The following is a 10,729-nucleotide window of genomic DNA, read 5'->3' as shown; positions in this document are numbered from 1 at the left end:
TCCCAGCATCTCGCGTTGACTCATCCTCCCGTCTGCAGACTTGCTGGCCATTTGGAAAAGGATGCGGAGGAGTTAAGACGGGGAGGTGTCAAGTTGTCAGTGAGACATTTCTAATTTGTGATGTATGGTTTGAAAGCCAACTCTTTCTCCTGGTTTTTCCTGTTTTCCACAGCACCCCTTGAGGAAAGACATTTTCTGCTCCCACCCAGTTGGCAGGGCCTGCTTCCTGAATCTCCAGGGTGTGGTCTTCACTGCCAGTGCCAGCACCACTCTCTCCCTCCGGGGGTCACGGTGGAAGGATCATGGGAGAAACAGAAGGGAAGAAAGATGAGGCTGATTATAAGCGGCTGCAGACCTTCCCTCTGGTCAGGGTAAGCCCCGGGGCAGGGAGGCAGGGCGGCCAGCAGGGCCCACGCCGCCTCGAAGCGAGGCAGAGAGCTCGTTCCCTGCAGGACAGCAGGAGGAGGAAGTTAAGGGCTCTCCTGGCTCAGGTCTGGAGGTCTGAGAGTCGACAGCGCTCCGTTCCTTCGTTCCTTCATTCACTCGACAAGTACTTACTTAGGTCACCTACTGTACGTTGGGCTCTCTTCTAGGCACTGCGGGTGCAGTAGCGAGCAAGACAGGCAAAGGCCTGGGCCACAGGAAGAAAAGTTTTAAGGAGCGTAATTCCGGTAAATAGTGCTATCAAGAGAGAGAAAGCAGGTGTCAGGGGCTAGAGAGTAGGGGTTAGCCTCTGGACAGAGTTCTCCGGTCAGAGACTTGAATGAAGTTAGGGAGACAGCCTTGCAAAGGTCTGGGAAGCACGTGCCAAGCAGGGGAAACGGCGAGCCCCGAACGCCCGCGGTGGGAGTGAGCTCGGCATTTTGGAGGAACAGAAGGAAGGCCGACGAGTGCCGAGGCGGGTGGGGGGACGTGCCAGAGTGACAGCAGGCCAGACCTCACAGGTGGGCCAGGCGCTGTGACAGTCATGGTGAAGAGTGTGGACGCTCTCCTGGGCCCGAAGGGAGCAGCGGATGTTTTAAGCCGAGGGGTGATGGGACGCGTTTGATGTTTTCGAAGGATCGCTCCAGCCGTTGTAAGGAGAATGGATTTTTAGGGGGCCGGAGTGGAGGTGGGGAGACCCGTGAGGACACTACTGCAGAGGCCCAGGGAGACGAGGGGGCGGCTGGGCCCAGGTCACGGAGTGGAAGTGGACACGTTCAGACTCAGGACGCATCTTGGAGGTTGAGGCCGTAGAACCCACTGGCGCGTTGGGTGCCAGGTGTGAGGACAGGAAAGTCAAGGATAACTCCCAGGACTTTTTTTTTTTTTTTTTCCCCTGAACTCAGGAGAGAAAATGGTGTCAATTACCAAGAAAAGGAAGGAGGAGGAAGTGTAGGTTTATGGGGAAAGTCGAGTTATCCTTTAGACGTCTAAGTCAGCTTGTCAAGTAGAGAGTTGGCCATAGGAGTCCGGAGCCCCCCCAAAAAAAGGTTAGAGCTGGGAGCGAAAATGTAAGAACCCTCACGCAGAAGATACACGACGCCATGGAACAGGGTGGGACCTCCTGGAGAGGAGCTTGCTGGCGAAGAGACAGGGTAGGGACGAAGCCCAGGGCCCTCCCGCAATCAGGAGGAGGAGGGGGATCCGGCCAAGTGGATGAGAGAGAGCGGTCAGCGTTAGGAAGAACCCGGAGCTGTCTCTCCAGGCCCTTCCGGCTGAGATCCAGCTGTGCTCTGGGGCCGATGTAAACTGTTTCCGCAACCGGCATCCTCTCCTGCCCGGGCCAGCCTTCTCTTCGTGTCTGTTGGCTGGAGCGTGATGCCGGAAGCTTCGTGCCCTTGCAGAGGGGCCCGGGCGTTAAAGCCCACTCGGCTTCGCCAGATTCCATGCCCTCTGTCCCAGCTGCACGCCCCGAGTCAGGAGATGGGCTTGCCCAGGGCCGTGCCAGGGCAGCTACCCAATGTCCGTGCCTTAAGCTTGGGACGGCGAAGCCAGCCCAGAAGGCCAGCTCGTGGGCTATGCCTCTCTCTGTTTGTCTCCCTGCCCCGTCTCTAGCATTCGGACATGCCAGAGGAGATGCGAGTAGAGACCATGGAGCTGTGTGTCACGGCCTGTGAGAAATTCTCCAACAACAATGAGGTACAGGCGGCCCCTTGTGCCTTCGGTGACCCCCGTGGGTGAATCAAGTGGCCCCGGTCCCCACAGCCAGCTCCAGAGAGTCCTACTGGGGCCTGGCTAGCGCCTTCCTTGGAAGCATTCGAAGCCCGAGGAAAGCCAGCGAGGGAAGAGGCTGGTGCTGTCTCTGGGGCACTGATCTGATGGTGGTCATGCCCAGCCCTAGAGGGCTCTTCAGGTGCCCCTGCCTGTGTTCCCTATCTCCGGGGGTCTGCTGGATGGGGCACCTCTCCCCCTTGGCTCCGTCCCAGGGGAGAACAGAGGCCCAGGCATTCATTCACGTACCCGTCCATCCATCCATCCAAAAAAAGATGTTAAACGCCATCCCTTGGGCCAGTCACTGTTCTGGGTGCTGGGGATATGGCCAACAGGCAGTGACGCAGGAATGTCATTCATCAGCCCGGTGATGAGTGAGAAAGAAGTCAGCATCACGACAGCCCAGCCAGTGGGGAGGCAGACCCAGGCCCAAGTTCAAATGCTGTCTCCAGCCCTTCCGAGCTCTTTAACCCCGGATAAGCCATTTCTCATCTCTGAGCCCCAGTCTCCTAGTCTGTAACGGGGAGTGAGATGCTGCCTCCCCACCGGGGGGCCGCGAGAACGTGTGTACTGAGATGACGCGGGCCAAGCGCCTGGCACGGACTCCCCCTCAGAGGCTGGGTCCTCTGCCCCTCCCTAGGCCTCTTCTCAGAAGAAGCTTCTTGAAAGAGCCAGCACAGGAAGGAGTGGGGGCTGTTGCCGTAACTGAGGGAAGCAGTCCAACTCCCCTTCCAGAAGTTCCCCAGACCCATTAGGGAAAAGCCTTTCTGTTCCCTGGAGACAAACTTGACACCTCCTCGCAGTGACGAGGACCGCACACGGCGTGCGGAGTGCTGTCGCGCGTTACCGCGCTTGGTCCCGACCGCATAGTCCCGACTGCAGCCTCGCGGCGCCGACCCCAGACACGGGCACTGAACGGCGGAGCCTGGACGCCGACCCAGGGCTCCCTCTTCAGACCAGGGCCTGCTCGACCAGCCTCGCCAGTGTCTTCTTGACTGGTGGGGTAGGGTCTGCTCTTCCGTCCCTGTGTCCCAGCCCCTGGCAGGAGGCAGAAGAGTGGGGTGCAGGCTCTTCTCCCGCCAAGACTTCGGCTTCCCGGGGGGAGGCGGGGGTTGGCTCGTGCTCCACCCCCCAGCCTTTCCCATCTGATGAGCGTCCCCTTTGTTCCAGAGCGCCGCCAAGATGATCAAAGAGACGATGGACAAGAAGTTCGGCTCCTCCTGGCACGTGGTCATCGGCGAGGGCTTTGGGTTTGAGATCACACACGAGGTGAAGAACCTCCTGTACCTGTACTTCGGGGGGACCCTGGCTGTGTGTGTCTGGAAGTGCTCCTGACACCGTCCCCCCCCACCCCTGCCCCCGTCCCCTGCAGGGATGGGGAGCGGCCCCAGGCAGGCCCTCGCTTTGCAAAGGAGAGCCTGGGGTCTTTCCTTTTGCCCTTTGATGACAGTTTCCCGAGCCGCGCCCAGCAGGTGAACGCGCGGACACCTTTCCCCAGGCCCCCAGCGCGCGAAGGGGAGAGCAGGGCGCGGTCTGGACGCAGGGGAGGGGTGGGAGGTGTGACAGGGTAGGAGGGTGGGGAGGTGGGATTTTTCGCACAAGGACACGCCAGCCCCACCTCTCTTGGGGGCCGCTCTCCCCTCGCCTCCCGGGAGCCCCCGCCGCCCCCCCCGCCGGCCTGCACTGTCCTTGTCTTCACCGGTCATATGCACGTGGCCCCAGGAGGAGCCTGTCCTCTCGAGGGACACTGGCAGCTTTCTCCCCTCGTCCTCTGGAGAAGAGGTGACCCTCCAGAAGCCCCTTCCCCAGCCCAACCCCAGGCTGAACAAACCTCTGCTTCTCATTGGACCGCTAGCTCCGTCGTCCCCGGCTTTGGCGTGAGGACCGACAGCCTTTCCCCACGTGCTGTCCTCCCTCCCCAGCCGCCAGGCCGCGAACCTTTTGTACCGCCTCCAGCTGTGCACTTGGGCTCCCGTGGCAGAGGGCGTGGGTGTCACTGAGCCTCCGGCGAGGCTCCTGGGCCAGGAGTGCGCTCACCACGAGGCCTGTTTCGGCAGGGAAACCTGGCCTGCCAGTTACTTCTCATCAGGGACCGCATGCTGATTTGTACTTCTGATCTCTGCTGGCTTTTCTATATTCTTTTTTGAGCGTGGGGAGAAGGGTTTTAGTAGAAGGGTGAATCCTATTTTACACAGCGGTCTTATTTATATAAATGTCTTCGTTTTTACAATTAAAGTGACCAAAAATGGACCTTGATCTACAGTCTCTTGAGGTTAGGGGAAGATGGGCTGGGTATCCTCGGGCTGCGGTGGGTCCCGGGAGCCCAGAGAGACTTCTGGCTGAATAGCGAGGCTCCTGGAACCTGGGCCCAGACACAGCCCCGCTCGCCCAGGCCCCGCCGCTCGCCGTTCCGTCCCGGGTGGGGGCTGAGCGCGGTCGCTGGGGCCACACGGACGCTGACTGAGACGCCCTCGATGGCCAGACCGAGCTGCCGTAAAGCCGTCAGTCTCGCATAACGTGGTTTCAGTTCAAAGGTGTTTATTCAACAGCTGGTGGATGCCAGGGCCCAGGGGCAGGGTCCCGGAGATGGAAAAGCCACAGAGCCTGCCCTCAGTGAGCCCACAGTCTCCTGTGGAGGAACACTTGAACCCAGTCGTTACAAGCAGATGTGAAAGATAGGACAGGGCACCCCAGGAGGAGAAGGGGCGCCTCCGGTCCCAGCCCAGGGAGTGAGGTGGGCTTCTGGCCGACGAGGCCCGAAAGCTGACTCTTGAGGGAGAGGGGGCTTTACTGGGGGAGGGGCTGCTCCAGACTGAGGGGTGATGGGAGTAGAGACATGGAGGCAAAAGTGATTTGAGGATGGGGGGGCACATTGTGGGACCACGAAGCCCCTTCGGCTCAGGGGCCGGCCCCTCAATTCCAGTCTCAGACCCTAAAACACTGGCCCCGGGGAGAGCAGGCCCCTCTTCCCTGCAGCCTCTGTTCCCCACCCCGCGGGGCCTCCTGGGCTGGCCCACGCGGGACACTGGGGCCCCGGGAGTCTCGGCCCCTGGCCCAGCCACGCCATTCCGAGGCTGAGTCCAGTCGTGACTAGATCTGTCAACAGACGTGCGGGACATCGTGGCTTCAGGCAGCCCAGGTTTGCTCACACAGACCAGGGCGGCTGGGCAGAGAGACTAGTGGTCGCTCGTGGACCTAAGTGCTGGCTGAGTTGGTGCCTCGCGGGGTCCCAGGCTGACGACAGGCAGACCTGAACTAGAAGTCGAGGTCCCCCCTCCGAGGCTGGAGAGATTGGGGGCACACGGGAGTGACGGGAGAGGGGGCGCCGAGGCCTGGAATAGCCACGGTTTGCTAACCGCCCGCTTTGCGTCTGTTCTCTCCGTGAATCCACACCCGCGGGTGCCAGCAAGTGAGGCTTGGTGCAGCCTGCGGCCGAGGTGGTGGGGGTGGCACTTGGGTGTGTGGGCTCCGAGGCCCACGGATCTGGCTCGGGCCCAGCCCTGCTCTTCCTAAGCTCTCTGTGCCTCAGTGGCTTTGTCTGCAGAATGGGGATAAAAAGCACCAGCCTCCTGAGGGGGGTCGGGAGTCTCAGGCCCGCATCCGGGGCAGGTGACGCCCCGGTGCTGTGCACTCTTGCTGTCTGGGTGTGCACCCTTGCGTGTGCTGCTGCTCCCACCTGACCCCCAGCCCCTCGTCCCTCGGGACGGAGTGGAAATTCGGCAAGATCCCGCTGGTAGGGCCCCCTCCCCCGCCCTCCCCGTCCTGCTGCCACAGAGGGCGTGGTCACTGTTGGGCTGGGTCAGGTGACCGGGCACCGTGGCACCTGTTTCCCAAGGATTTCTTCCTTCTGCTCCCCGAGGTCGGGGCCAGCCACGGTCACCCCGACCTTCCTCACGGGGGCCTCCCTGCTCGGGGCCAGGGGATCGACAAGCCTGCGCTGACAGGTGCCGAAAAGGAGAGGGACACAATGATGAAGAAGGTGCCGTCTCGGCAGTGAATGGCTACAGGTCTGTCGGGGGAGACAGACCCAGGAACAGAAAAGCAGGATGCGTTTAAGTCATCTGCTAGGAGACTGGCGGGGTTCGGGGAAATGTGGGGTTCGGGAAAGGGAGCAACTCACTGCCCAGGGCACTGGGGGAAAGCTTCACAGAGGAGGTGGCATTGAGCTAGGCCTCGGCTTTTTCCAGGGGTGGAGGCAGGGGGAAGGGGCCGTCAATTGTGGGAGCAGCACGTGCAGATCCCCGGTGGCCCGAGAACGCTGCCGAGATGCTCGGGGAGGTGGAGGCCTTGGCCTGGAGTTGGACCAAAGGGCAAGATAGGGGCATGGGGGAAGGGAGCAAGCTGAAAGCGAGGGCTTTGCGGGGGCCACGGAGGCAGAGAACGCTGTCTGTTGAGCGTGTCCCACTTGGCAAGCATTGGGCTCCCTCCCTTATGACCACGATGTCCTGTATCCTGAGCAGACCTCCCAGGCGGTAAGTCACTGTCCCCATTTACAAATCAGGAATCTGAGGTTGGGAGGATGAGGGCCCTTGCCCAGGGTCCAGCTGGGAAGGGACTGGCCAGAACCTGAGCCTCGGCCTCGGGCCTCTGCTCTCCGCGCACATCTCTGCACAAGCTCTGTTCACGGGCCTTCTGGTTGCCTCCCACCGGCCTCGGGTCTCCACCTTGCCCTCTGCTCAGACCACAGCAGCCCCGGGCATTTCCTTAGAGGCGGGACCCGCAGCCCCTGCGGGCCGTCTCTCCACTGCCCTCCGTGTTCGGTGGCTCACCACCACCTCGGTCCCTTCTGCCTGGCTGGCCATAGTCGGGGTGGGGGCAGTTGGCAGCCTTGTTTAGAGGCCGAGTCATAGGCCCCAACCCCCAGGGCTCCGTCCCTCTGCCTACGAGAGCAGTGAGTGGCCAGCGGATCAGACGGAATGAAACATTGCCCCCTTGCCCCAACACGGCCTGCGCAGACTCGAGGGGAGGTCGGGGGTGGGGGGCATGGGGCGCTGGGGCAGTCAGTGTGAGAACTTGGTAATGGGGCTCATGTGACGGAGGCAGTGGGCGAACTGCCAGGGGGCAGGCTGTGTGGCCTGTGGAGAAATCTGGTGGATACTTAATGTCATCTTAGACCTGATGCACAGAAGCTCCAGGATCCCGCTTAACCTACTTCCTGCCTCTCTGGAGAACGGGCAAGCAGGAGGGTGTCCCCTTAGGCTGTGGGGTCCCAGCCCACACCAGCGACTGAGCTGTGAAGCAGGGCCTTTAGCTCCTTAAAGACAAAAGTGGGCAGCATCTGATTCTGTCCTTTAGACCCTCCCCCAGTTCGGGGAGGAGAATTGTTAAAGTTTAGCCACAAGCCACCACCCTGTTCTATTTTCCTTTTGTTCTTCTCATCTCATATTTAAAGCAACCACCTCCCACTGCCAGCTGCTGTCTTCGATCCTTAGAAAGGCCCGGCAGGGGGGTGGGGAGTGGAAAGAGAGCGCGCCCAGGAGGCAAAAGTTCTGAATTAGTATTAATAATATCCCGCACCACCAAGCGTTCTGGCACTCCACTGAGCATTTTCCAAACTCTGGCTCACGTAATTCTCACATCCACCCTGTGAGGAGATACTGTCCAATATCCCCCTCTCTTCAGATGGGGCATCGAGGCACAGAGAGCTGAAGCCCCAGGTCACGGATTGAGAGGCACCACCGAGAGCCCCAGCGCTTAAACCTTTCCAGTGGTCTGCCCGCCAGCTGGGACGAGCCACTTGGTCCTCGGATCTCCCGTTTTCTCACCTGCAAAAGAGGGTCCCCGGCCCCGGCCCGGTCTCCTTCCCAAGGTCACTGTAGGGCACTAGGGCCACGGTGGCCACGGACATGGAAGTGGCTTAAGGTTGGAAGGGCCGATCCAGGATTTGGGTCAGGGCCAGTCTGGGGTGCCATCCCGCACGCTTGGGCCTCTTGGCCCCTATAGACGTCGGCCCTGCCAGGCTAGAGTGTGAACGACAGGGTGACCACACACACAGGTGCGCATACATACAAACACTTCTGGTGACCAAGGACCCCAAACAGCTGGACTAGACCCACCCTTCCATCCTGAGCCAGGGAAGACAATCTCAGTAACAAGTGCTTGTGAGGACTTTGCTGTTACCCAAGTCTCCTCCAAGCTGTGTCTGTGCCTCCAGCCTTAAAATGGCCCAGTGAGGTGAGCCAGGTAGGTTCCATGAGGATCCCCACTACCAGCAGCAGTGGGGAAATGGCTTCATAGAGAACTTGTGACAGGCCAGCAGCGGGAGCTGGCCTTGGGTTAAGGGTTCTCTCCTGCACACCAACAGCACACAACGGAGATGTGGTGAGAGTGACTGGCTCCCCCAGGACACCTTCCCCACTGCACCCTCTGGACACCCCTTCTACACTTTTGCTTTGTGTCCCCAGCATGCCACATCTTCTGTCATGGTATCTACACCTGCAACATTTTATTGACTTGATGGCAGGGACTATGTCTTATCTCTCTAGCACAAGGCCTGATATGTATTGAAGATGCATCGTAGTGAGTAAAGAAAAGATGGATGAATGGATGGATGATGGAGGATGGATGGATGGATGAATGGGTGGTGGATGGATGGGTGATCGATAGATAGACGGATGAGTGATAGATGGGTGGTGGATGATGGATGGATGGATGGATGGATGGGTAATAGATGGGTGATGGATGGATGGGTGGATGGATGGATGGATGGGTGGTGGATGGATGGATGGATGGATGGATGGATGAGTGATGGGTGGTGGATGATGGATGGATGGATGGATGGATGGGAGGACAGATGGGTGATGGATGGATGGGTGGATGGATGGATGGATGGGTGGTGGATGGATGGATGGATGGGTGATGGATGGATGGATGGATGGATGGATGAGTGATGGGTGGTGGATGATGGATGGATGGATGGATGGATGGGAGGACAGATGGATGATGGATGGATAGATGGATGGATGGGTGATGGATGGATGGATGGATGAGTGATGGGTGGTGGATGATGGATGGATGGATGGATGGATGGGTGGATGAATGGATGGATGGGTGATGGGTGGTGGATGATGGATGGATGGATGGATGGGTGGATGGATGGATGAGTGATGGGTGGTGGATGATGGATGGATGGATGGATGGATGGATGGATGGGTGATAGATGGGTGATGGATGATGGATGGATGAGTGATGGGTGGTGGATGATGGATGGATGGATGGATGGGAGGACAGATGGGTGATGGATGGATGGATGGATGGATGAATGGGTGGTGGATGGATGGGTGATGGATAGATAGACAGATGAGTGATAGATGGGTGGTGGATGATGGATGGATGGATGGATGGATGGATGGGAGGATAGATGGGTGATGGGTGGGTGGATGGATGGATGGGTGATAGATGGGTGATGGATGATGGATAGATGGATGGATGGATGGATGGGAGGATAGATGGGTGATGGATGGATGGATGGATGGATGGATGGATGAGTGATGGGTGGTGGATGATGGATGGATGGATGGGAGGATAGATGGGTGATGGATGGGTGGATGGATGGATGGATGGATGGGAGGACAGATGGGTGATGGATGGATGGGTGGATGGATGGATGGATGGGAAGATAGATGGGTGATGGATGGATGGGTGGATGGATGGATGGATGGATGAGTGATGGGTGGTGAATGATGGATGGATGGATGGGAGGATAGATGGGTGATGGAGGGATGGATGGATGGGTGGGTGGATGTATGGATGGATGGATGATAGATGGGTGATGGATGGATGGATGGATGGGAGGACAGATGGGTGATGGATGGATGGGTGGATGGATGGGTGGATGGATGGATGGGTGGATGTATGGATGGATGGGAGGATAGATGGGTGATGGGTGGATGGGTGGATGGATGGATGGATGGATGAGTGATGGGTGGTGGATGATGGATGGATGGATGGGAGGATAGATGGGTGATGGAGGGATGGATGGATGGATGGGTGGGTGGATATATGGATGGATGGGTGGATGGATGGATGGATGGGAGGACAGATGGGTGATGGATGGATGGGTGGATGGATGGGTGGGTGGGTGGGTGGATGGATGGGTGGATGGGTAATGGATGATGGATGGATGGGTGATGGATGATGGATGGATGGATGGATGGATGGGAGGATAGATGGGTGATGGATGGATGGATGGGTGGGTGGATGGATGGATGGATGGATGATGGAGGATGGATGGATGGATGAATGGGTGGTGGATGGATGGGTGATGGATAGATAGATGGATGAGTGACGGGTGATGGATGATGGATGGATGGATGGATGGATGGGTGGATGGGAGGATAGATGGGTGATGGATGGATGGATGGATGGATGATGAATACCTGGGTGATGGATAGAATGGGAATGGATGGATGGATGGTGGATAGACAGTTGATGGATGAGTGAAAAAGTCCCAGGAAACTTAGAGCAACAGGCACACAAGGCAGGCTATCAGCGATGACTGAGTCAGGGGCTGAGCCTAGTCCCTTGAGTTCTGATG

The 10,729-nt window shown here is 58.7% G+C and overlaps 1 protein-coding gene across 1 annotated transcript; it reads left to right on the top strand.

Annotated features, from left to right (window-relative positions):
• The first annotated feature begins 272 nt into the window (after positions 1-272).
• Positions 273-4,443, top strand: DNAL4 (dynein axonemal light chain 4). Its single transcript, XM_019446908.2, has 3 exons — positions 273-371; positions 2,038-2,121; positions 3,364-4,443. The coding sequence occupies exons 1-3, from the start codon at positions 303-305 to the stop codon at positions 3,526-3,528; spliced, it is 318 nt and encodes a 105-aa protein (XP_019302453.1). The 5' UTR covers positions 273-302; the 3' UTR covers positions 3,529-4,443.
• Positions 4,444-10,729: the final 6,286 nt, after the last annotated feature.

The sequence above is a fragment of the Panthera pardus genome, unplaced genomic scaffold (assembly GCF_024362965.1).
Source record: "Panthera pardus isolate Hobbes unplaced genomic scaffold, ASM2436296v1 HiC_scaffold_6, whole genome shotgun sequence".
NCBI lineage: Eukaryota > Metazoa > Chordata > Mammalia > Carnivora > Felidae > Panthera > Panthera pardus.
The sequence above is the reverse complement of the archived record's forward strand: the minus strand, read 5'-3'. Positions and strand labels throughout refer to the sequence as shown.

Bases quoted from the DNA above. Each gene is read 5' to 3' on its own strand.
- DNAL4 (XM_019446908.2), top strand. From the start codon at position 303: ATGGGAGAAACAGAAGGGAAGAAAGATGAGGCTGATTATAAGCGGCTG. The intron at 372-2,037 runs GTAAGCCCCGGG...CCCCGTCTCTAG, and splicing joins AGACCTTCCCTCTGGTCAGG to CATTCGGACATGCCAGAGGA. The intron at 2,122-3,363 runs GTACAGGCGGCC...CCTTTGTTCCAG, and splicing joins AATTCTCCAACAACAATGAG to AGCGCCGCCAAGATGATCAA.